The 27,273-nt window shown below is 36.2% G+C and overlaps 2 protein-coding genes across 3 annotated transcripts in view; both read right to left on the bottom strand.

Annotated features, from left to right (window-relative positions):
* Positions 1–95: 95 nt before the first annotated feature.
* Positions 96–27,139, bottom strand: LOC136715559 (collagen alpha-1(XIII) chain). Of its 2 annotated transcripts, XM_066692803.1 has the most exons (18): positions 26,760–27,139; positions 26,437–26,514; positions 26,283–26,306; positions 25,692–25,754; positions 25,099–25,143; positions 24,663–24,797; positions 23,913–23,984; positions 23,350–23,394; positions 22,883–22,942; positions 22,566–22,592; positions 21,965–22,054; positions 20,810–20,845; positions 19,780–19,833; positions 19,105–19,158; positions 18,249–18,284; positions 12,803–12,889; positions 9,687–9,725; positions 96–9,033 (listed from the first exon to the last, which is right to left on the bottom strand). In XM_066692803.1, exons 6-18 carry the CDS (start codon positions 24,717–24,719, stop codon positions 9,031–9,033), a joined length of 660 nt encoding a protein of 219 aa, XP_066548900.1. In that variant the 5' UTR covers positions 24,720–24,797; positions 25,099–25,143; positions 25,692–25,754; positions 26,283–26,306; positions 26,437–26,514; positions 26,760–27,139; the 3' UTR covers positions 96–9,030. The 2 variants fall into 2 exon arrangements, with proteins under 2 accessions (XP_066548900.1, XP_066548901.1); XM_066692804.1 differs by lacking the exon at positions 20,810–20,845.
* Positions 24,745–27,273, bottom strand: part of LOC136716298 (collagen alpha-1(XIII) chain) — a 38,550-nt gene continuing 36,021 nt past the window's right edge. The window contains exons 20-24 of the mRNA XM_066693899.1: positions 26,760–26,795; positions 26,437–26,514; positions 25,692–25,754; positions 25,107–25,143; positions 24,745–24,797 (exon numbers count right to left, since the gene is read on the bottom strand). Coding sequence (XP_066549996.1) covers positions 24,745–24,797; positions 25,107–25,143; positions 25,692–25,754; positions 26,437–26,514; positions 26,760–26,795 — 267 coding nt within the window. The remainder of the gene's footprint in view (positions 24,798–25,106; positions 25,144–25,691; positions 25,755–26,436; positions 26,515–26,759; positions 26,796–27,273) is intronic.

The raw sequence follows: 27,273 nt of genomic DNA, 5'->3' as shown, positions 1-27,273 counted from the left end.
AGCATCCTCTACAGGGGACAGGGGCAAGAAGACCGAATACTACTGCATCTATACATTCAAAACCAATACAATAAAAACAACCCACATCTGTAATATAAAATCACGTTTTCTTTTATTATTGTGTATAGAGTTATTAATTAGCAGTTGGCACTTAATGGTTTCAGCTGCCTTCAGTGATTTTTTTTTGTTTGTTTTTTAAATTAAAAGAGTAAAGAAAATACATGAAAAAAATGAAAAGTAAAAATATGAATATTTACATCAGATCTTTGATACAGTTTGCTGTCCAGGTGGAAAGCAGAGACCCGTACAGGGACATTGCTCTGGTTTGCTTGTTTGGAAGGGAAGCTTCATAAACACCATATGTCCAGTAACCCCAACAAGTTCATTAATTAACAACTCCCTCCCCCAGAATTTAGAAACAACAAAAGCAAAAAAAAAGATACAATAGATAAAAACGGGGAAAATACAACTCAAGGGTTTTCAAATTTGCATTTTCATGAATCATCCAGATACAATTAGACACTGAGGCTGCTGTGCTGGTGACGGTTGTTGTCGTTTTTGTTTTTTTAAGTTAATCTCCTCAAATACCATGACATTAGTCTCAGCATGCCAAACTATTCAACAAATACAAATACCAAAATGCAAAGATATATGAATGCCCTCTTCAATGCTTTCAGCTCAGTAATACTGAAAGTGATACAAAATGAACACAAACACTTTTTTAAAATATTATACACCTTCATACGAACACATCATTTACTGAATATTAAGAAAGAAAAGTGAGTATGCTTTCACAAAGAATAACTTATGTAGCCTATTACAAATATATTTTTAGCTGTTTTTAAAAAAAATGTTTTTCAATGGCTTACTTTTGTTATTATACATATACAGAATCTTGTTAATATAAATCCATAAAGTTGAAATTAATAGAAAACAATAATGCATTGAACATTAGCTGGAAACTTCAACAAAACTAAATTCAAAAGGAAATCAAAAACTCTTTTTGGCAGTTTGCTAAAATTATCGTTAGTTGAGTTTACAAAATATTCTGTTATTTCCCCAAAAAATAGTATTTCAATTCACAAAGGCAATAAGCCCTTATGAGTGTATCAAATACAGTACATCATAACAGAATGGGTTGAGAATGTGTGTCAAAGTGTCCTATAGGGCTGTTTCTTCACAGCAATGGACACAAGAACCTTATTCGAAGGACCAAGCCATATTTGAGGCAGAATTATTAAGGTTGTAAATTGTGGAAAATCCACTTGTAAAAGAGAGAGAGACCTTGCTTTAGTACTACAGTTCCCAGATTTACCAGAGGTTCTTGTTTATCCCAGACATATTGTCAAAGTGCTGTACAATCAATGCAGTGGTTGTGAAAGTTTTACATTTCCCTGTCTTAATTCACTCCAATCAACGGGAATTTTTACAGATTTACCTAGGTTGAGTCAGTGTTCAACAAACTCTGAAGATATATAATTGATAAATACATATAGTTGAATAAATTAGTGAATACTTTTGACTTTGTTTTTGGTATACTTGGAGAACATAGAGCATTCTATTGGAAAAATACATTGTCAGAAGGCAGCATATCAGAAATGATCGTTATAAAATTCAATAAAAAATGCCAGCTAATGTAAAAGTCTTAATAATAATAAAAAGAGTAAACAACATTTTTAGCAGGGATGTACCAATTTCAACATTTCAGACAGAATATTGAAAAGAAGAATGAAAAAGTGTTAATGACTAAAAACACAGAACACAAGAAAATACTCCTTAGAAACATTTCCATTTTTCAAGCACTGTTAGAAAATCTAACTACTGATTCTGTTTCATATGTTCCAATTGTGTCTGAAAATTGTTGTTTGAGAGTTTTAGTAATAAATATTACTCTAAACATTAAAAAATATATATTCATAATGTAAAAAACAATGCAGTTTTCATGAAATCTGTTGAACCAGACTGAAAAGAAAATGTTTAGGTCTGAATAAATGGAATAAGGGATGGAATTAAACCTTCAATAATACTACTACAAGAACACACAATACATATTAAGAAAAGGTAGAACAAATCTCTGTCAGTGACATATTATGTTTTATGTCCAAAAGGAAATGTACTAAAAACATGAAATACATAAATCAAGTAATAGGTTATTTGCAAGGGTGCTTGCAAGTTACTTAAACTTATATTACTACAAAACCTGTAATCACCACTCAAGTGATACATAAATTACAAAGTTAACCCTTCTAATTTAATCTGAGATTAAAGAAATTGGGTTCATTGTTTTAATCATAAAAGCTGTCCCTAAAGGGGAGTTTATCTGGGATAATTCCAAGAATGCAACAATAAGTATTTATTTAAATAAATGACTATGCCATGCAGTTCATATACAATTTCCTGGGCTGCTCAAAAACTCCTGAACTCCCAGAGCATTGTAAATTGCATAGTTATCACACGGGTATTATACATGTTCAGTAACAGCTTTCTCAAAACGGATGAGTGTGTGGAAAAAGTAATAAAGACATTTAAAAATAAAAAATAAAAAAACAAACACTATAATATCTATAAATCAGCTCTGTACATATGCAGATTCGTTTATATTCCATTTGACCTAATCTTGTGACCTTGATGTTGTCTTAAATGGCTTATTGTGACAGAAATCTTTGCTGGGCTGTGGAGTGATTCACACACTCATTAGTAAGCAATACATAGTAAATTATATTTATACACATTGTAATTTGCAGCAGTTGAAACTATGTACGTTTCATTTTCTTCCATATATGATTTTGTGCCTTGATAACTACTGTATTCGAAATGGCTTCTGAAAAGACTTCCCAAAAGTGATTGCCAGGAAATGCTCAGGGGACGAAAAATAGTTTACCACTCCGGAAGGAAAAGGAAGTGAGATGGAGGCATGTATGAGTGAAACACAAACTAAACATTTTTATTTTCTCCAATGGACACTTCTGCTTTGCATAAACACCAGCTGGCAATGAACATTTGAGAAACTCTTTTCAGAATCAGTTTATACTGGTGTATATATAGTTAGTCAGCCTTATCAAAAATATTAGAAACTCATGCAGGGCACATGTAGGATTTGCAACAAATCATGAACTAACAAGAAAATGTGAATGAAGAACACTATTTTCTGTCACATGTAGTGCGCAAATCAAACAATTAACCCCCAGAGCAAGTTATACATCTAAAAAAACACAAAAAGGATCAATACCAAATATAAAACATATGTATTAAACAGTGTACAGGCTATTAGCTTTTGATTTTCATTCAACAAACAATACTGATATTATTTCCAAAGGCAAACCGCCTGCAGTTCTGGTTGGCCTCTAAAGTGTAACAGTTTAATTAACCCTTGCACTGCCTGTATGGTTCTTTATGGGTCCCTTCAATTACTAAATTAACTTAAAATGCCTGTGAGATATTATGTTTCGTTGTCTCCTGTTATCACTAAAAATGATTAAACCAGAAATGTTTGGTACTATTCCATTCTGAGTTTCTTTCTTTCTTTTTAAATAAGAAGGATTCACTATTTTTAAACCAGAGAACTATCCCATACAATTGTACTGTAATTTATTTAAATTTCTGCATATTTAGCAAATGACCAAATATTGAGCTGCTGTCCTCAGACCTTTTTCCTAAGATTGTAACAGTTGAAGTGGCGGAAACAATGGGAGCGGTATTTAATAAGCACGGGCATCTAGAGAGTTACCATACAAAACAGCTTCATGATGGCATTAGGAATGACTGTGTGGAAAGAACTGCAGTAACAGTGGACTCGTTATCCCTAACCTTACACTGGACCAGCAGAGCAGAGGCTAAAAGAAACACTTATGTAGTCTTAATATGTTCTGTTAATTAACCATCAGGTGGAAATATCTTACTTCCCAAGATGTATACAACTTACTTTGATGGTTATTGAAATAAGTGTCACACTTCATTATGAGTATATTCACAGTTCATTTGAAGATTTCTCAGAACTGAGAAACTGAACCTGTCACATAAAATCAAATGTATGTATAGCAATGCATTGATATTGGTTATTTGTCCCCCACAAAATGAACCTCAAGGGTTATTATGGAAATATCTCCTTATGAGAATGTACCTCTTCTTAAACAGTTAATATCTAAATACATTCCATTGGAAATTCAGAGTTGTTTAGTCTAGTGTCCAATTTGCTCCAAACAAGCCCCAGTCAATATGTCAATACAATGTAAAAGTCAGATTAATTTAAATTATTTGGCAATTTCCTCTTGTGCAAAACAGAATGTATGTTTTTCCACCTCCTGTGTGACTAACGGAACACATTGCAGAGCATGCTTCTTATATCGGCAATCTCTACTCTCTGGCTCAGTGAGTGAAGAGCCGGCACACAATGCCCAAACATATAAAAAAGACGTCTCTGTTCATTCATTCAATTAAATGTAATATATATGTTATGAAAAATATAGCTATTTATTTATTTTTAAAAATATCTATTCTGCAATTACAGGCTGTATTTTGGTTCCAGTTTAAAACTAAATTTTATTTATGTTGTTGTAATATACATTCTTCATGTTATTAATTAAAAGACTTTGAATTCGAAATTATTATTATTATTTTTTTTTAGAATAGTGAATGTTCAAGTGAGACTCAATACTATGTCAAATAATACACAATTTACAAAGACCATGGGCCGGATTAAATCAAAACTTTGACGCACCCGCTAATAGCAAACTACAAACCTGAACATCATAGCGGTTACATTTACGATTAGAAGTGTCATCTTACTAAAAATGAAGCCACAACTGAGTACAGTTCTGTAGTTTTCTATTAGCGGGTGGGTCAAAGTTTTGATTTAATCCGGCCCCATGTCTGTTTTCTGTGAGGTTTTGGATCTATATTTGGCCATTGCAACTGAAAGTAACAGGAATAGATTTGTCTATTACAGTAAAATATGTCTGTTGTTTGGTGACAAAAGTCCAGTTGTGTCTGGTGGGAAACGCTTTAAAAGTTTACTATGAAAAGGAACACTGTTAAAACAATACAAAGAACAAACATTTTTATTAGGTGTTTTGGCTGCTGAATGACCAGTGCGGCGAGAACTTGATTTAGCACCATAAGACATAAAAGCGATGGAACGTGTGTGATATAAAAATGTTCCAGAGTGACATCATCATCACTTAAACGCCGTTAGAGCCGCAATGTCAGGTGGCTTGTATGTCTGGTATGAAGGGTGCCATTGGGCAGGAGTACTGGCCAGTTTGTGTCATGGATCTGCCGCTGTTATGCGTTCCTTGGTAGTCCCAAACTACTTTGAGAGAGAGTAAAGTCACATGCAGGCTCCTTCATGCACAGCATTTCAGCTACTAATGTTAATAGCAACACGACTAGTAATTATACAAGTGTCAGTAATGCTGGCAGCTTTTTGAGAGAAGGCAATAAGCAGAGAGCCATTTTTCAATACTTTTATCAAGAGGTATTTGGATCTATATATACATTCCACTGGAGTATGCTATCAGTTTATTCTATCACTAATAACAAATTTGATTAAATATGTAATCTGTGTGTAACCAAGACACTGGGACAGATGACAGTATGTATCTAGTATGAAGCCTAGCCCAAGAAAATGAAAAGTTAGATTGCCAGAGTAACTGACCACTTCATTTTTTTGTCAACAGCACAAAATAGTTGATACTCATAAAACAAACCTGTACATGTGGCAAAATAGGAGTCTGTATAATGTGTCCATAGTCCCATGGAGCAACTGTCTCCAAAATTAAATAATGATTACACAAGCATAACTACACCTTAAGTATTATATAAAGAGATATTTGAAAGCTGAAATTTAGGTGCAGTGAAGGGAAAGGGAAGATTCTGCTAAGGCATAGATATCAACACTTTCTCCTATATCTATCTACCTAAAAATCTCTATTCTGCATCTGTTTTCTATTCTCTCTCAACATTTTTACTGTATGAGTTTCATAGGTCCGGAAATGGAAGCATCACTTAAAATGAGCCTATAGGTATAAAGTGAACGAGCACTGGCAGTGAGAGGGTTAATTCAGGAATCATCAAAAGCAAATGTCTGGTGGAAATACAAGAACACCAAGATGTTGTTCATCTGTTCTGTGAGCTGCTCTGAATTCGTGGATCACAGTTGTTACTGTAAAATAAAACAAACAGGAAATACACGATAAAAAAAGTTCATGTTTCTTTCACATAGTGAATAAAATAAAATAAAGCATACAAAACAAGAAATGCGTCCGTTCCCCCGGACTTCAGTCCTTCGTCATCCTGTGATGTCTTCAACAAAAAGATCAAAAGGCAAACCTTTTTATTTCTCCAGTCATGCTGAAGGCAACCCGCTCGCTTCTGCCACCTTGTGTAGATATCGGAAATGACTGTGATTCTTGTCTGGCAAAGGAAAATCCATGACAGGAGGCCACACACATCGCGCAACCTCAAAGATCCCAACCTCCAAGTATCTGCATGTTCAATTCTGTGGCTTCATCAGATGCATCTTCCAAGCATGTCTTGCTAGAAGTTTACTTCTTGGCCAGCTGAAACGGTGTTTGACCCTTATGGTAACAAACATTTTTTTTTTATTACATTCTCACAATTATTTTTTGGACTCTTGTTAAGAAGGGAAAGCTGATGGCAAGTCAATCTCTGATTTGGCAAAACACAAAAAAAAACTGTATATATCAAATAAAAGATCTCAATCAGCAATCAATATAAAACTTAAAAGGCTTCCCAATCTGAACATGACTTGTTTAATCTCTCAGAAGAGAAGATCCGCCATAAACTATTTGGCAAATGGTAATGGCCTCATCTTGCTAACCTTTTATTTTTTTTAGTGGCCAGCACGCTATTAAAAAGTCAGAACAAACAGATATTATGCAGATAAAATCAATGTCATCTACTGCTTTTAATGTTAACTAGACATTTTTAAACATTTGACAGAGATTCATAGTGACAGAAGCTTTCCCTCTTAGCTCAGACACAGACCGATCACAAAATGTCAAGCAGGTTCACTCGGCACACACCACGGCGCTTCACACTTCAGACCGGCTTGCAGAACAAACAGCAGCAGATGAAGATTCTCAGGGCTAGACTCAACAACGATGTGTGAAGCGGTTATTATGGGATTTATAAATACTGACAATTACAAAGGCAATGAAGAGAGGAAGTATATGCATGGTGGGTTTATACCATACGATTGTTAACCAGCCGAAACATCAATGGCTTGCCAAATCAGTGCTTTCATTACGCTGTATGAATCTTTAATGAGATTCGAAACAAGCAAGAGCCAAATCCGACTGTAAGTGCATCTGATCTTAAAACAATTATATTAAAAAAAGTGGTTGTAAAACCCATTTTCTATGGATTCTGTTTTCCTTATAAGCAAAGATACAAATATATATAAATCGAAACTCAGATCTTTTTTAAGAATGATCTGATAGCCCTTTTTGGACTAATACTACAGTCTGCCTTCTGTGGGATTTCAAATGCTACCACAGGGTTAATGGTACTCATGGGCGTCAGAGGCATTTCTTAAGATTGATGCCACCTAAAGAGGGCTGAATCTTATTCCAAATCATCCATACAATAATATAGTCTGCGGTTTATGTTAATCTTAATATTTGAAAGATTAAAACTATAGGTCTGCAAGCAGAATTTTTCACAACAAGCAGCATGACAGGAATATTGTAGACAGAGATTCAGAGGGGGGGGGACATTAAACCAGAGTTCAGGAGGCTTATTTAATGTTCCCCAAAGTCATTTTCTGAATTAGAAGTCTGAACTCTTTATAACATAGATTATCCATGTCTGATTATAGTTTAATTTCACTGGTACTTATACTTACAAAAAATGAATGAGGTACTTTTGCGTTCTAGCGTACTAGCAAATTGCCTGATCGCAAGCAGCACAGTATTACATTTCAGTCAAAGTTCAGATTTCCTATAACAAGAGATTATATGAAATGTTATTGTGAGGAGTAAACAAAACAAAAGACTAAAGCAGAACACTATAATTCAAAAGCCTGATTTTTGAACAAAATGACAGGCTCTGAATATTTGGCAGTAGATGCCTAAAGACGTATATACATTTCACCAAGACAGAAATGACTTCAAAGAGGAGTGCTTAACTAAAGATAATGTTAGGTTGAGGTTAAAGATTAGTTGTCCGGTTCCTGTCTGATCCTTAAGCCCTCTGTGCTGAAAACAGTGAATGGCAGCCTGCCTTTAAAAATACATGTAAGAACTGTCTTTGCTGTCTTGGTGAAAGAACCAAACCTTCAGTTTTAGTTGGGCCTCCTTAGTTAAACCCTAGTTGAAATGTGGCCATTCATGTTCCAGTGACTCTTTCTAGTAAATATGGAGGGATGATGTCAGAATTTGCTACATTGCAGGCCTTGGTCTAATACCTCGTTTAGATAATTATGGACTGGTTGAAGATTTCAGTTCCATACAATACATGTCTCATTAAAACAACTACTTTCAGTTTTGAGGTCTGAGACAGATGCACACTGATTTAGTGTGACCAATCTAATTTCCAATATGATGTGTAGAGATAGTCAAAGCAAATTTAATTTTTATAATGGTGGGAAATGTCTGTTTTGGCAATATTCCACATTATGCTACAGTATAGCCATTTCAGGGTTGAACTAAGCAAAAAAAAAAAGCCCAAGCTTCATTATTCCAGCTCCACACTCAAGTGCAGCATGGTCCACAAACATATTATGATACAATAAGTTAACAGGCAAAGTCCCTTCACATTATGCACAAATATCATGCAAATGCTGTAAGTTTTTTTTGTTTAAACAAACTTAGTGTATCAACACATAGGTAAAACAAATCCATTACACAAACATTACCAGTAATAAAAATAAAATTAAAAAGTCTGTACACAAATTCTGCACATATTAAAATAGTACAAATGTTTGTTTTTTTTCCCTCAATAAAAGAGCACAAAAAAAGTACAAAAATAAATATTCTATATACAATCACACATGCCACCCCAGGATTAACATCACTGCAAAGAAATGGGAAGCAAAAACACAAACAAAAAAATCTATTAGTTCACAATAGGTTAAAAGTACATACAAACACACAATTATTGTCTTAGTACAACAAATAAACGAGAAGAACTCCATATTCTGCAAAATACTGCCTCTAGATCACCATTCTCTTACTGAGTCTGATCCATAAATGCATCAGAAACAGTGCTGGCAGAATCTAGTCCCAACTATATATATAGTTTATGAATGTAAATATTGTGTGTGTGTGTGTGTGTGTGTGTGTGTATATATATATATATATATATATATATATATATATATATATATATATATATATATATATATATAATATACACACACACATATATACACACACACACACACACATACAATATTCACATTCATAAACTGATCCTGACAATAAAAAGTCCTTAGTGTAGCACTGATCACTTTACATTATGGTCAGGAACATTTCTCTCTTGAATATTTTGTTCCTCTCAACTGATTTTTCACATTAAAACATGCATTTAATGTCGGTTAGCTTAAACAGTTGGGAAGCAAATGTCTTATTAAGGTGGCAAAGCTTCACCATTGTCAATATTGGGTTTCAATATGTTTGTATATCTAATTGAAAAGACTCAAATGACATTCAATTCTACTGCCTTACTTTATTCCAGCATCCCGGTACTGGCAAGCCATCGTCACCCTGTGGAAACATGAGGGGAGAGAACGTGAGGAAGAGAATAAAAGTGACTGTAGAGCAGGATATTTCACCGACACATTCATGCACACTTTTGTCAAGTCAATCTTTGAAGTTTCACACAAAAATGAGAAACTACAGTATGGCTTTACATGGAGCATTCATAAAGGACCCACTGATGGGGAAAATTTCATTTCATTCGCTGAGATCTATATATCTGCATGCTTCACTCTGTAAAGCTCAGGTTCTTGTAGTCCCAGTCAAGACCAAACTTGAAAGACATACTTACATGAAGGAGTAAGTTAGAGAGAAATTATATGGAAAGGAGAAGCTCTCACTTTTATCACTGGGACTTGAGTGGCATTTAACTGAAAGACTCTCCAGCAATTTCAATTTTATTTCGTATATTTCCAATTTCGTCCTGTAGACGAAACCTGTACTTCCATCTAATCAACACGCTGTTGAGTTTGCTTTCATGCAACTCTTTAACAGACAGGACAAAAAGCCACAAGCAGTTTACTCTCATCTTTGCTTAAAATGTATCTTTGAACAGGAAGTCCCAAACCTTTGCAAATATTACACAACTTGTCTGAGCCAATGCCTTGTTTTTCTCATATAAGTGTTTACCTTAATATTAAATTTATAATCGGAAGATAAACAGTACACAGGCCTGCTAAACAATGTCTTGTAAACAGGAAAGTATACATTATCCTCCTCTTTACTGGATCAGCTACATTATATGGATGCATTATATGGGTGCTTGCTAAAAGAAAGGGCAGAGAACAAAGGGAACAAATGTGACACCAAAATGAACCAATCAGAGTAAAAACTGACAGTCCAAAAGAAAGCTTTTCTGTTTTTTGTGCTTTTAGTTATAGTAGCACTTATCTTTCATATAAATGTGCATGTACTTTTGACTCCTTTGTTTGGTCCTGCATTGTAGTTTGTTATAGCACTGCCCCACTTGTGTGTGTTCTTGCTGGCAGACTGGTTGGTATCTAGAATATATTCTGGATACCTAAACTACTATATGTTTATAAACAGTTGAACAGTGCTGAGCTTGATTTTGGTTTACCAACTTCTTTATACAAAAATTAGTCTTTATTCTATGCAAAATGTTCAATTATGTGGAAATGGGGCTGGTAAAACTATTTTTAATGATTAAACATTTCTATCAAATGTACAAACAAATTGGGATGGGGATGTTTTCTTTTGAAGGCCCTTTCTAAAGTCAAATATGAAGGCAGGGACCTTTCTGCTCTAATCATTTGATGACACAGAGGACACTTAAGCCATGCATACAACTGAAAAATAAACAGAAGATGTGAAAACATTAATTACCTACCCTTACAGAAGTTTTCGAAAACAAATGATAAAGGACTTACATTTTAGAGCCATATGCTTGAAATGTGAGAATCTTTTCTTGACATTTAATGTAGTCCACCCACTGCTTAAACTTTGAAACTGCCACCTTTGTGTGTTTTCGACATTAGGGGAACTGAATACCTGGTACAGATACTAGGTTAGGGGACTGACACATACACAGTAAACTTTATCAGTGGGAAATTGTATAGTAAAAAAAAAAAAAAAAAGAACTTGGGCTCTGTTACATTTAAATGTATACAGAGAACCACCATCATCACAGAAAGGCTGTGTTGTGCCATGGCTGCTAATAGGGGATTTCTGTAAGGGTAGTGACAACAGGCCGCGGCACCCCCGACAGGAGAGGGAGGAACACCACGGGGTTAGGGACGCGGAGCATGCAGGAAAGGGAAGGGAGCACCATACCACAGGGCACGGGGCATCGAGCCCGTCCAGGCCTGGCAAGCCCGGTTCACCTTTCTCCCCCTTATAGCCACGGATACCCTGTTTGTGAAATCAAGGGCTGTCATTATCCAGGTACTGTTGTCTAGGAACCTGCTGATCACCGTGAGCATTGTGACATCCCAAGAGTAGGCCTGAAGCCTGCAAGCACACACCACTGAGACGGGAACATGGCGGAGCTTCACTGGAGTATGAGGAACAGCAGGCGGGCTTTATGACTCTTTCATAGCACAGGGAGAAGGTTTTTTTAAACAGATGCATGGCTGTTAATTTCCACTCCCCTTTCACCGTTCAGACCATCATACAAATTTGGCAAAATTGTGACAAAGCAAACTGAACTATATAAACGGGCAACTTTTGTTCTGATTAGGTTTGCTTTGTTCTGTAGAATATTTTTAGTAACATTGGTTTCCTTTTATAATTTCAGTGTGAAATGTGGTCGCCTTTTTGAACCAGGTGCGTGTGACAGTTATATAGCACACCTTTTGTTCCCAGTCCCCAGTGCTCCCTTTGTTCCCATCAGCTCCTTAATGAACCCCCCAGACAAGTCAAGGTTTTTAGTCGTTATCCAAGAATGTTCATCCATCTAATCCTTAAAATCCCAAGGTGCTCAGGACACTTTAAAGGCATGTGTCATCCACTGAGCTGAGTCTGTGCTCTTGATGTCTAGTTAATCTATACATTAGGATGAAGCTCAATGGTTCCCAACTAAACCTTTCGCAAATGTATCACACAGTGGACGTTTCAACCATAACTTATTTGGGGTTTTCTGTTGTTTTTTTAGTTGTGTTTTTCTAAACATGAAAAGGCAAAAGGAGGGAATCACTTCAAAAAGCAGTAATTATCTTGTAAATAAAATTATATGAAGCTAATTCTGGATATAGAAGTGTCTTTGTTTAGCAGTTACAATATACTGACTGTTTTCTTGCATCATGAATAATTACACGGTTTGACAGAATAATCTACTACATACAAGGCATTTTGTTTTACCTTTTATAAGGCAGCTACTTCTTGGTTTGGCTTGTGTAATGAAACCAAGAAAGAAAAAAACTGCCCATAAGATGAGTGTTACAATCTAATTTCCCAAAATTCATCTGGTGTTGTAATAAAAGTAGTGGAGAACACTGTCATACAAAGGGCAGGACAAACTGTGAGTCTAGACACCTTTAATTTCTGGCTAAACCAGATCAACATGGTTTAAACTAAAGACTGGACTCCCTCCTTTTCCCTTCCTGTTGCACATTCAATCAAAGACATACCAACGGACACGGTGCATCTAATCCAGGTGCTCCTTGGTCTCCCTTATCCCCTTTGGCCCCCCTGTTGCCTTTCTTGCCCCTCTCCCCCTGCAAACAACAGTGCATTCAAAAAAAGGGTTTAGACATCCTCCCTGCTCATACGAAAATACAGAAAAAAGTAAAAAGCACAATAAAGATCGACGGAGAAATGTTCATTTGGTATTTTCATCTCAAACAAATTTAGACAGGTGAAACAGACTTAAATTTTGAAATATCTGTGTATCCGTTTTGGAGATTGAATTATAAATCACTTTAACAATCAGCACTATTTCCAAAATTAAGCGGTATTTCAAAAAATGTTTTAGGGAAAAAATAAGTTACTGATCAGCAAAAGTGAGTGGTTGTAAGCGCAGACAGTAGTGAGTTAGGGAGTAGGGACACAGTCCAATGCTATTGGTGAGTGGATATATTCACATATTTTTCAACATTATATATTCATACAAATGAGCTTCCGTTATGATAAAAATAATAATAATAATAATAATAATAATAATAATAATAATAATAATAATAATAATAACCTATGATACAAGGATATGGTTAAGTACATCTTTGCTTTCTATGGTGTATAATATTAGGAACTAGTAATTAATTTTCCCACACATTATCAATGAAGGCCTATATCTTTATAATGAAAATTACAAAATGGATATTCAATCAACAGACCTTTGTTCACTGAAAGAGTCTGCTAGTTAACATCACTATTAAAATAAACAAATTACTAAAAGAAAACATCACAAACTCAGCTCAGCCTACAATCAAGGGATGTTCATTAGAACAAATTCTAGTTAATTGTTTTCTGCAATAATTATATTGACAGGCTTGGCATTTTAATGTTTCAATACCTTGAATTACAATTTGTTTTTTACTGGAGGATTATAATCCTTAAAGGAACATCTTACCACTGATCCTGTTCTCAAGGACCCATGTAGGATCATGTAAAGCAAGATATTTTCTATATACAAAAAATTATCATATCATAATTAGATGTTATTTTTGCAGATTTCTCCAGGTTACACTGAAGCAGCCTGAAAAGGGCTCTGCATGTCATGTCCTTATACTTTGCCATGAAAAACAGAGAAAGAAAAAGGAACATTAAAGGCCATTGCCACTGGATCCGATAAGTCATCTGTAGTCCTTCACCTGAAAAGTTGTCCATCAAGGAAATTGCACATTCGATCCGTTAAAACCACACATAAGAACTTAAGAAGAACAAGAAAGTTTAAACGACAGAATGCCACTCAAGATATCGTGCTCGTTTGGTGTCCATTAATAACTAAGTGATCGAAGGATCCTATCCAGTTTATTTTTTAATGTTCCCAAATTTTCAGCTTCAAACACATTGCTGGGGAGTTTGTTCAGATTGTGACGACTCTCTGTGTGAAGAAGTGTCTCCTGTTCTCTGTCTTGAATGCCTTGAAGCCCAATTTCCATTTGTGTCCCCGGGTGCGTGTGTCCCTGCTGATCTGGAAAAGCTCCTCTGGTTTGATGTGGTCGATGCCCTTCAAGATTTTGAAGACTTGGATCAAGTCCCCACATAGTCTCCTCTGTTCCAGGGTGAAAAGGTTCAGTTCCCTCAGTTTCTCAGTAGGACATTCCCTTCAGACCTGGAATAAGTCTGGTTGCTCTCCTCTGAACTGCCTCTAGAGCAGCGATATCTTTCTTGAAGTGTGAAGCCCAGAACTGTACACAGTATCCAGATGAGCTCTAACTAGTGCATTGTACAGTCTGAACATCACTGCCCTTGTTCTCAATTCTACACTTTTGACAATATACCTTAGCATTTGTTTGCCTTTTTTATAGCTTCCCCGCACTGTTTGGATGGAGAAAGTGAGGAGTACACGTAGACTCCTAGGTCTTTCTCATGTGTTACTTCTTTCAGGTACACAGCCTTTCCCGTTTCTTGTGCTGGTGTGTCTCTTGCAAGATTCACCACTTTTCCTTTACCTCCTCGACTTCGTGAAGACAAAGCAGAATGCATGGTTCAACATTAAACTATTTAATTAGAAGTGCAAATATTTGTAAATAATGTAAGTCACATTTGTATTGTTTAACTGTGCTTAACCACATTCTAGGAGAATTCTAGCTACATCAAATCGGTACCATTCATGCCCAGCTCCTCCGCGACAGCTTGTCATATATTGTCTGTCTATATTTATTTACTTTGTTGTATACTTCTTTGTGGTTAGACACGCCGATGATAAGCTTTTCCAGAGGACAAAAACGAACATCTTCCTGTTGTCATGGCTCATGTAAAAATCAGATGCATCATTGGATCCAGTGTGCAAAGACCTTAAATGTTCCTCAGGCAGTATATGAATCGGAGTCAGGTGGGGTAATAGAGTTTGGAGAAGGGGCCTAATAAAGGGAAAAATATATGCTATGCAATCCTTTTATTATAGGTAACAGAGGTCCAAAGTAGTGCAAATGGCTAATGTTGAAATCAATTAAAGACATTACATTTACTTTTTTGCATTTAGCGTTTCTGCTATTGAGTTCTGGAAATGATTAAACTTATTTCTCTACTACGTTTTCATAATTTCATTCATTAGAGATTACAATTTAATGAGGCAACACCCCCCCCCCAATTTTAATGGGCAAATATATATGCCATATATACACAAAACAGTATTTTTCATCTAAGCTATCTGAACGCAAGATTCATGCATCTGAGGGTGGGGGGGGACACAAACTGACAAACTGAAAATACTAAATCACCCTGTTCAACTGAATCTAACCTCAAGTGCTTTACGTGTGGCAGAGCAATTTCCACTCACCAAGGGCAAGGGAGTGTGGTTTCAGATTAAGAAAAAAAGGAAACATGTATAGAAAGGTTCCAGAAAAAAAGATTAAAAGCAGGTTTGGTGGGTAAGTGGTAGGAGAGGAGGATATTAACCCAGGTACACATTAGAATGCAGAGGAGTAGGAGAACCGGGGTAAAAGAGGGAGAGTGGGCAACCCAGGGAAGAGCCAAGAGACACAGAGCAGGGTGGAGGGGAGGAAAGGGGATAGGAAGACCTGTGGAAACAAAGGAAGACAGGAAAGGGTAAAACAGCACCAGTTCCCATTGTCACCTGAAGCACTTTCAATTGGCAACTAACCGATGAATGTAGGTGGAGGGTCATTTTAATTAAGCTACAAAAAAATTAAAAAGCTTTACTTAAATGCTTCATAAAATACGTATTACATTTATATCTAATTTGAAATATTTGTAAGGATTTAGATGTAAGAAGTTGTAAATAAATGCCAATCACCTTATGGTCATAATATCTATGGAGGGGTGTGTGTATATATTATAAATGTGTATGATCCCTTAGTATTATTAAACAATTTGGCCAATTGAATATGCTCAGAATAATGACTCACTAAAGTTGTTTAGTTTTATATCAGACAAATGTGAATCGCATGTTCTGACCTCATTGCTAAGACTTAAATCTCTTCATTAAATGTTAATTGGAAAACAGAAAAAGGGAAACAAAACAAACAACTAAGTGTAATTTTAAAATTGAATTCCAACACACTTTTATAAAGCAGAATCAACTGCCATCACCATAGTATAAATCATGCCCAACAGCCCCAATGAGAAGCATCAACTTAATTCACTACTTTCATTCAAGTAGCAGAATAAAATTAATTGGAGCAGGATGAGTCTGGCCTCTGAGGTCCACAGGGTTGTCTGGTTTTCATACCGTTCAAATACTTTTGTGCTGTAGTTATTTGTTGAAATGTATATATTATGTATTTTTTAAATGCCTTTTGCAGTGGATGGCATGAGATGCATGTGGTTAAAGTCAATACTGGGGCCTCAACTGAAGGGTTAAGTTTATCCAATTATTTAAAAACGTAGATCTTGAATATAAGCTAATGAGGCTCCAGCAGAATGAAACCAGAAACACTGTGGTCCTTCGGGTGCTGACAGGCGCACCCCTGCACAGAGACCCTGGGGAGATTGATTTAAGCAGTCAAATCATTTCTGAAGCAAATGTCTTCATGTGTGCACCCCTGTAATATATCATTATAAAATGCCATTGATAGCTTTTTATAGTTTAGTGCATTTGCAGTTTGTGAAACTAACCATTTAATGTAAAGAATTTCAAGTACAATGAAAAAAAAAAGTTAAACAAGTTACAAATTATGGGAAACTTCATTTGTGTGAAAAAAAAAAAAAAAAAAAAAATCCAGTAAATGGTTTCAAAGCAGACCACACACTGCATTTTTTTTTTCCAAGGGGGCGCTATTGTTTGTAAAGCTCAAATCAATTTGATTCATATTCTGAACACAACAAAGACATGCTTATTTGAAAACACTTTGGTAGTACTGGTATATTTTTAATACAAAGTGTTCCTGGTCCTCTATTTTTCAAGATGCATCTGTCAGTGATCATTTATGCAACAAAATATGTATTTGTGGATGGTAGTATTTTCTCATGTGTAACAACAATATCATGAAGTTAACTAAGAAATTCCCAAAGGAGTCCAGGGGGACATAATACAGCCAAAAATAAAAATAAATCCACTAATTTGAAAGGAGCCAATATACTGCAACATGTTGTTGGTATTTTACAGCAGTCTCATGAGAAAGTGAGGACCAGAGACCAAGGCTGGGATTAAATCAAAACTTTGACTCACCCGCTAATAGAAAACTACAGAACGGAACTCCATTGCGGTTTCATTTTTAGCTAGATGCCACTTTCTTCTAATCATAAATTTAACAGCTATGATGTACAGGTTTGTAATTTTCTATTAGCGGGTGGGTCAATGTTTTGATTTAATCCGGCCCCAAGTCTAATCAACTGTTCTGGACATCAACTTCAGAACAAAGATTGTCCTCTCACACATGCTTTTCTCCTCCCTGGAGTGATACCTATAATATTCAATTGATAGTGTTGTATACAATCCTATAAAATATCCTTATCTGATATAATAGTCATAGATAGAAAAATGTATTCATTGATATCTGCTATACTAGTGTGAATATTTAAAAACACATTGAAAAAAAAAAGGTGTAATGGCAAGAAAGAAATCAAAGAACAATATATGACAGAACAAAGTAAAACCATAACATTTGTCTTCAGGTATCATAAGCACTATGGAACTGTAGATCAATTAATATGCTACAACTAAACTGTCGACTGGACTTTACAGTTAAGTAAACAGAAATGTATTTCTCTTGCTCCTTTCTTGCTATTGCACCCTTCAAAAACAGCTTATAGTCAGAGTATAGTCACATGCACGTAGCAGCAGAGGACTTACCCACAAGCATATAAATGCATAACTTTCAGGTTATAATAATACTCTAGCTTGATAGCAATTCAAGAATGATGAATATTATATTTTAGTCATTTTAATCTAGGTGCACCTAACGTTGGACTCCAGGGAAATTGAAATTAATTAACATGCAATCTTACCCGGTTCCCTTTGATTCCTTGTGGTCCTATTGAACCCTGGGAATTAAAATACATGAATTAGGTGGGATTCTCCAAGTATGATATCGTACTTTATTTTTAGCTCCCCGATTCTTCAGCTCTGACAAAAAACTCTACAAATTAAATATGTTCTGGTTTGCAAAACATTGTCTTGGAAAAAACCCTTTCATCGTCATACGTTTTTATTGTATTGATAACCACCAAGGTTTGTTGTGGAAAGTGGGACATATTTTGAATAGAGTACAATAGAATGTTCCTTGAACAGCCATGTTACAGAGCCTGACATTTTTTTTTTTTCATTGCCCTTCAGTGGTATCAAAAATGAAAAAACACCACGTGATTGCCCATAAATGATACTAATTCAAATTCTGCCTTGTGCTTTTGACATCAGCCACATCTGTCAAAGGAAACACTTGTACATATTCATCTGTCATTTGCATTAAAAAAACACGACCCCAGTTTTTTTTTCCCAATCACTAGCAATGAGCATCAAATATAATTTCTCTGAAATGCAAAGAGGCCACTTAAAGTCAAGGGTATTCAAGTTCTAAAGAGGTTTTCTTCATGCCTGGGTCTTTTGGGCACAGGGAAAAAAAGGCAAAGAAAGATATTCTTAAAAAGTAATTCATTTCATGTCACAATATACTGAACGTATCATCTACTAGTCCCAGAAGAAAACAGAGTATATATTAAAAGCTATGAAGATAATTGTTTTTATATTTCATTTACATAATTGATATATTTCTCAACAAGGTTTTCCGGTTTTAAACTTGATTTAAACTGCACTCGCGAATGGGTTCTCCCACATGCTTTGAAACTGAAAAGGTGCTGGACTTACATGGGTGCCCGGTGGCCCTATTGGTCCTACAGCTCCTGTGTCTCCCTTCTCCCCCTGATTTGATAAAAGATGACAATTAAACAATTTCTGCAGCATGTAGGCTCCACATTTTATTTTATGAAGGCTGAAGGCATGACAAGTCATACTGTATGCTTTCTAGAAAGTGTTTTTTAATGTAAAGTATCTTGTCCCCATGTTTTTTGTGATCATAACATTTTCTCTTCTTTCCACACCCACCCCCTCAGCGGGCAGCTTTATCCCTCCACAGACCTCCTGAAAAATGTCTGACAGAGAGCATAGGTGGTGTTAAATGGATCCTGACAGTCATAGTTTTTATCCAATGCAATAAGTCCAATGTCATAAGTCAGAAATCCCCATGACTTCTCAATACTTTACTTGATTAGCCTGTTTGGATTCCATATACATGATGCATTTACATACATGATAAGTTAAAGAAACAGGTAATTTTCCAGTCACAAACCAGGCCAGTAAACATACTTTATTACTGGTGAAAACAGGCTAGTCAGTACATCAGTGCTTTATAATATATTATCTTTATATTACCTTTCAACTAGTTTACATTTTTTGTCATTATGTTCTGTTCCCTGAATGTTTTTTTTTAATACGATAAACTGAATTTCACATGAACAAATGACAATTGCTGGATCTACTCACACTCTCGCCCTTTGGTCCTGCTGGCCCTGGAACACCGACTGGTCCTAAAAGACCCTATAAAATAAAAAAGGCACATTTATAGTCAAACTGGTATCTGAACAACAAAAAGGAAAGAAATAAGGAATTAAAGAACTCTGGTTACATAATACAGTAGGTCCACAGCTATTATTTATTCCATTACTAATTAAAAAATAAATAAAAAAGGAAAATATATTTATGATCACCCTGGTATTTTTTTCACCAATATATTAAGTTATACCATGCAAACAGCATGAGGTTCCTTATCAGAAGCTGTTTATTGTTAAAGCCTCTGGACCTTAAGTCACCAAAGTTGCAGTTTACTTTTTTTAATTGGAATTCTGCAGAAATATATTTTTTCTCTTTGTTTTTTTTTTGTTTTTAACTCTTGCACCTCAGGCATGTATATATACATATATATGGGCATGCATTCGTAACCGAGCATGCTCCATAGATCAGGAATCACAATGTCAGACAAAGCTTTATGCTGCTGACATACAAAAGAGGAACGCCCTGTTTAGACACGTCTCAAACACTGCGTTGACACATCTTAATTAGTTACATGAGTTTTGGTGGGGAAAAAAGGTCATATCCCAGGACAACCCTAGAAACGCTTGTCAAGTGCATGTTTCCCCGAGACAGATTTATGAGTAAATTTCGTGGGAGTATTAATTATGCACAGGTGTTTCTGCATTGTAGGAAACTCAGACTCAAATAAATTGAGTCTGTTTTTGATTACATGTCACAAAAGATGACATGTTTGAGCAATTCTTTTCCCACAAACATATACAGTTTACAGTTCACCTTGCCAAACACAACACTAGACATGGGTGGAATTCATGAAGAATTATGTTCATGATGCCATCAGTGTCAGAGACGGTCTAAACAGAGCTGTCCTGAGGTAATGGGACACAGACAAGCTTGGGAGAAGACAGGCGGGCAGGCAGGCAAGCAGGCTGACGATGGGGGAGGGTGAGAAGAGGAATATGGGTACTGGACACGTGCCACTCACCGCTGGGCCAGGCCTGCCGTCTAAACCATGAGCACCCTGGACAGTGTGTAAACAGTTAAAGCGGAGAGAAGAGACGGGGAGGGGAAGGGGGGGAGGTAAGGGGAGAGGGGGTGAGTGAAGCAGTGACTCGGGGACATAAGCTTTGTAAAAAAAAAAAAAAAAAAACCAACCGAACAAAGAAACACACAAAAAAACATGTTGATGAATGGTGATGGTGTTTGTGATGGTTTTGTATGGAGAAGTAACAGTAACTCCTTTTAATATTCCCATTCGGTTCAGTAATTTCTTCTTCTTGACTGATCTGATGTGGAAAATAAGGGAAAAAGATCTCCCTTCTCCTATGTCCTCTGTCCAACCTGAAGCATGTAACTTAATGAAAGAAGATTTACTCAAACATGCAAGATTTGAACTTGGAAAAGTGCATGAGTGTGTATTTATATACTATGTGTGTGTTACAGTATAGTTTGCATTATATTATCCAATGTATCTGTTGTTCTACTAAGACTAGGGAGAAATTAATTTTGATTACCGTAGACGCTGAAGCATTGATACTTCTAGCATCTCAGAAAGCTCTAATGCAAAACTACATGCATAAATAGAGCAGCATGTATACGGAGGCATTTACACTTTTTCTTTATGAGAATTTAAAAGGAGTTACTGTGCCACTGCCACTGTGACTGGTGTGTGTTTAATAATGACCTGTCACACCACAGGGATTAAAGAGAAATTAGAAGAAAATTCCTTTGGAATCTACTATGGGCAATTTCTATAGCATGCAGTTACACATCAGACTTCACAGAAATTAATATATATATATTTGAAAATGTTAGAGGTATCTGTAGTCCTCACCATAGGGTCTATAACATTGAAAATAGCAATTAAGATTAACAAAAGCACTGCAAATCACACAGAACAAAAGGCTACGTACAAATGTTAAAATCTAAACCATAAAAACAATACCAACATATATCCTGGAATACTTCCATTTCTATTATAGTTTGAAGGAAAGTGTTATAAATCAGTCTTTTAAGGCGTTCAGGCTGCATCTAGCAAAACACATGTGCAATCTCTCTAGTCAAATATATATATATATACACAAATCTGCACTAAAGAAAATGTGAAACAGTAGGAGCACGCATGGTGTGGTTTACTCACAGGCAGTCCAAGAGGGCCTCTGTCTCCTTTATCTCCCTTCTGCCCCATGTCCCCCTTGTCCCCCTTTATGCCATCGATGCCCGACTCCCCCTAAGGGAATAGACCACACATTAGTTTTCATTCTCTTACACCGAAAGAGTTAACGGATAAGCTTCCTCAGACATGTTTAAACATTCCACAAAACAAAAAAACTCCAAATAGTTCTCATGTGCTTGGGCTGTATGTCATGTGTGCTTGGCTTCATTTGTCGATTGGTTACAAACCAACATTCCCAAAGAAGCAATTTCATAATTCTGAACACCTACACAACTTGAATGAAAAGACTTATAATCTCAACTCTTCTGTTTTTAATTTTTTTGATTACATTGTCGAGTATTGATTGGAAAGCATTTTCAAGGTCTTTTAGCATTCAGAATTGTAAATATGTCACGATTGTGTCATGATCTTAACATCTTGTGGCCTGGAGAGCAGTTAGTATGTCCAAATAATAATAAAAAATACTAGTTATATTATGGAGCTTGGCTGGGAAGAAAGCTAGATACTGTTTTTTATTCAGATTCAAATTATTACTACAATTATTAAGTATCATGCTAACTCTTACCTTTGGCCCTGGTAGTCCTGGGGGTCCCTGGTAAACAGAAATGATCAACATTACAAATGAGAATAAATAAATACATAAATAAATACATGCACAGGATTATTCTATGTGAGTACCAGGTATCACTTGAGATTGGGCATTGCCAATCTCAGTAATAAAATCATCTGGCATTCAGAGCATTTTAGGAATACAAGTCAGAAGCTGTAGAGCAAGGAGAGAATTGAACCCTAATATACTGATGCATATTAGGGGTGCTTATCTAGTTTTGACCGAATTCCAGGAGAAGGGTTAAGGTTGTCTGCCTGTCTGCCTGTACTCACCACGGGACTGGCTGGTCCTTGTGTTCCTGGAGGCCCAGGCGATCCAGGCGGCCCAGGGACCTTGAAACAAAAACAGCCAACTGCAGGTCAGGTCTTTAAACCTTACAACAACATGACATCTGATATTATGATAAAGGGTCATGTTTATATGATAATGTGCCTTTTCTATAATTTTATGATTCAAGCAGCAATATCATATTTTCTTCGATTTTCTTACATTGCTCTAAAAAACTAGTTCAACTCATTCTACATACACCAAGGCATGGTTACTGACTGCAGATTTAAGATATATATACACATGATATAGATGGAATTGTCTGACCCACTGCACGCAGCACTAAGTACATATGTGACAACTCTAATCTGCTAATAATAATAAATATAACAATGAAAGACTATACATATGTGTATTGATTCACTTGTATAGACATTTAAAGGGTCTTAATATTGCTCAAATGTAATCTTACCATATCTCCTTTCTCCCCCTTCACACCAGATTCACCTTTGTGACCCTGAAGTGGAGAGAGACAAATGTAAGGACTTGCCTTTGACACCTTCAAGGAGTCAAAGTAAGGCAAGTAACTCTAGTAAAAAAAAAAAAAATGAACGACAAAATCGAACATTTATAAATTAAGATTTGGAAAATATTCTAAATATTCTTGCAAAAAGACTAAATATATTGAAATAATGAATAACTGTCTTGTTGGCTCTTCATAAATGTCTTAATTTGTGGTTAGTTAATATGAAGTTACAGTATAGCTTAGATTAATATCAAAGTTTAGTAAATGCTTAAAAAGTAAGATACCTACAAGATACTCAGTTTCAGTTGCATGAAGGCTGTAAGTATCATTTGAGAATATAATTCAATTTCATAGGCTATCAAGACCAAACACTGAACAGTGAAACTATGCGAGTGCTGAGACTCAATTAAAAAAAACCTGATACTTTCAATGACAATAGATGATAAACATTCTCATATAATGACCATATACGATCAATGAAAAGTTAGACAATGGGGAATGCAACTTACCGGTGAGCCTGCTAATCCTATGGGACCTGGTGGCCCAGAATCCCCTTTCTCGCCAGTGGGACCATCTAAACCCTAAAAGTAAAAGAAAACCCCCCTAGCTCATCACTTTTAACACATACTGCATAAAAACAATTCCATTTAAATAAATTAGACACTGTGATTTTCAGAGGTTCCACAGACAATGTGCACTTAACAGCTCGTTTGTCTTGGCCACGCTCAGTATTTATGTCTACAAGCTCCACAGTGTAATATCAGATTAAAATGGGCTACTATTTATTACAGGCTAATTCACATGATGGCATTTCAAATACAGAAAACAATACATTTGTTGTGGTTTTAAAATTAACTCTTCTCTCCAGGGTAATTAAAATTTAACCACAAAAAGGGATTATGCTATTCAAGCTCACCCAGGCCCAATACTGTCTGATCTAATTAAACAAATGAGATTGCCATGTCCTGCTGAAAACAATCACCACATCGCAATTTTCCCTCCTCTGCCCAGCCTAGCCATCATAATACTGCTCTGCTGTCCTTAGCCCAGCATAGCCACTGTATGTACAAACCATACTTAGCAATCCTTTGACTATGTACATACTGCAATGTGTGCCATTGGAAAATGGACAGCTGCTGTAAACCCCATATCTTTTGCACCGACCTTGTTTGGCCAGAAACATGAACCAAACATCTACTACCAAACATCTCCTCTATCGCGGAGCCCTTGATAGTCTGTCCTGTTATGACGTCACTCACTGGTGCTCCAGCAGGGCCCGTCTCTCCTTTGTCTCCACGAGGTCCTGGGAAACCCATGATTCCTGGCTCTCCTTTAGGGCCTTCAGGGCCTGCGGGCCCCACTGGCCCAAGATCCCCTGGCTTCCCTCTGGGGCCCTGAGAAACACAGATAATAACATTCACCACACAGGGGTCTAAGGCCATGAGTACCATTCTGTGAAGAGAAATTATTTACATGAACCCAAGACCTCATCAGTTACTTTTCTTTCCCAGTAAATTCACGTCCTTTTCAGATTAATTTGTTTTATTTTTGGAAACTTGTTGAGAACTCTCCCACAGGACTTGACCCACCCTAAACTAACTTGACTTGAGTGGTTGGAGATGGTGTTCACCATAAGTCCTCTCTCTCTCGATTGTAATGTATTTTGCAGAATGCTGATCAGTAAACGGGTATTACCTTTTCACCGTCGAGGCCCGGTACCCCAGGTAATCCAACTTCACCCTGCAAATACGTATAATAACAATCACATGTAACATTGTCATAGGATTTGAGCAAAAAAAATATCAACAAACCATCTCCTGCTTACAATATATGCATAGCTATCAAAAGTATTCAATACATACTTCCTCACAGGATAAGATAATTCAATGTAGTGGAGAGGTACAGATTATGATTTAAAAATGTAAAGCTGTCAATATGAAAAAAAAAACAGATTATAGAAACAATTCGCTAACATCAATTGAATATACCTCAAAAGGGCCAAATATATACATAATTTAACTGAACTATGTCTTTTCATCAGCTTGTATATGGTTTAGGCTCCAGCACAATACTCCTTTCACCTTGGGTTTAAAATTGTCAAGGGTAAATAACTCAAAAAATAATTCCAGATGTACTATTATGAATACTATTTAAAAAGAATATGGCAGCTTAAAAATAACTGAATACAATGAATGTCCAGACTCTGGATGATCTTATGAACAAAAATCCATACACAGACTTGCTATAACTTATTTTCAAGATCTAGAAGAAGGGCTATATTCTCTTACCTTCACACCTGGCACTCCTGAGGGTCCAGGGGGTCCAGGGGGTCCAGGAAGCCCTGGGGTTCCCTAAGATAATCACGAGATCAAGATAATTGACCACTACATTGCATACATATAGCATGTAGCCTTCTCTCAGGCTTCAATGTGTTACATGTGAATACATACTGCAATAAAGAGGCAAAATATTGACATGGTAAAATGATTATACTCTTTACAAAACAAGGGCCTTCATATTTAACTCTTTGCCAAACATGACCTCAGCGCTGACCCTTTTGATGAGCTGTTCCCTAATGCATATAATTAAGAAATTTTCATATCACCTGAATACCTGAACTCAGAAGAATCCAGCCCATATTGTGATACTGGCCAACACTGTAAGTGCTACAGTTTAGAAGACAATTTGTTTCAGTGGAAATTATACTTTTTGGATCTAATTACAAGGAACACATTATTTATTATTGCCATTGTGAAGTCTTTGTTAATTTGTGTTTGTTCGTTTACAATGCTTCTGCTCTGTAAAAAAAAAAAAAAAGGTACTCTATTGTGAATGAATCTCTGTTTCAGTGGAGAGAATATTTCACATAACTTTCTTACCCTCAAAGGTATGTTCCGTATCTCCTGAAAAAACGTTGGCAAGGACAATGATCAGAAAGGTATTTACACAAAGAATAATACATTTGTGATGCTATGTTTTTTCTGACTGATTGATCATGTTGTGTATAAAAAGCCTGAAACTGAATTCACCTACCAGTAGTTTCTTATTGAAATTGCCATTGTAGTCAATGACCTCTGTTTTCCCTGGCTCCCCCGTCGGACCGGGAGGACCCTGTGATATAGAGAAAATCATTTTGGAATAACAGACGCACCACAGCTGAGAGGTCGGTGGGAGACTATTTTTGCATTGCGTCAAGGCTCCAATGAATGCGGTCTATTTAAAACTGTTGTTAACTCAGTCCCGGTGAATGCAAATCAAGAGGCAGGTGGAACCCCATTTTTCATACGGTATCTTAAACACACAGAGCACAAGTCGATCAATGCTGTCATCAGCAGGCAAAAGCACATTTCACTTACTCTCGGTCCGGATGGCCCCTCTGGTCCAGACTCCCCCTTGAAATGAACCAGACAGACAGCGGAAGGTCATTTACCCATTATGCATGCCACTGATTTCATTTCCTATTTTTAAACCTCTATCTGAACATGTTTTTTTCATCATAGTAGGACCACATAATATAAGATGTAAATCACTGATAGGGAATATTTACAGTATAACTTCTCGCCCTTCAGGTGCGCTCTCAGGATATTATAAGGTTAAGTCATGGAAATGGGGACAATCTGGCTTCACCAGGAAATTAAAAAAATGTATAAAAACTGGATTAAATATTCAAATGTAAATATTGTTTATGATTACAGAGTAAGCTTTGTTTACCAACTTATAAACTGCATGTGAGGTGAAACATGATAATTAAGATGACTGCAGAAGCTTCGCTCCCCAAGTTTCACTTTCTTAGCTGAGAGTTATTACAATATCTGCTGGCTTTCAAGAAATTATTATTTCAGAAAATAAATTATATGGAGTTTATACACT

Source organism: Amia ocellicauda, chromosome 20 (assembly GCF_036373705.1).
Source record: "Amia ocellicauda isolate fAmiCal2 chromosome 20, fAmiCal2.hap1, whole genome shotgun sequence".
Taxonomy (NCBI): Eukaryota; Metazoa; Chordata; class Actinopteri; order Amiiformes; family Amiidae; genus Amia; species Amia ocellicauda.
Note: the sequence above shows the minus strand (reverse complement) of the source record. Positions and strands in the feature narration are given on the sequence as shown.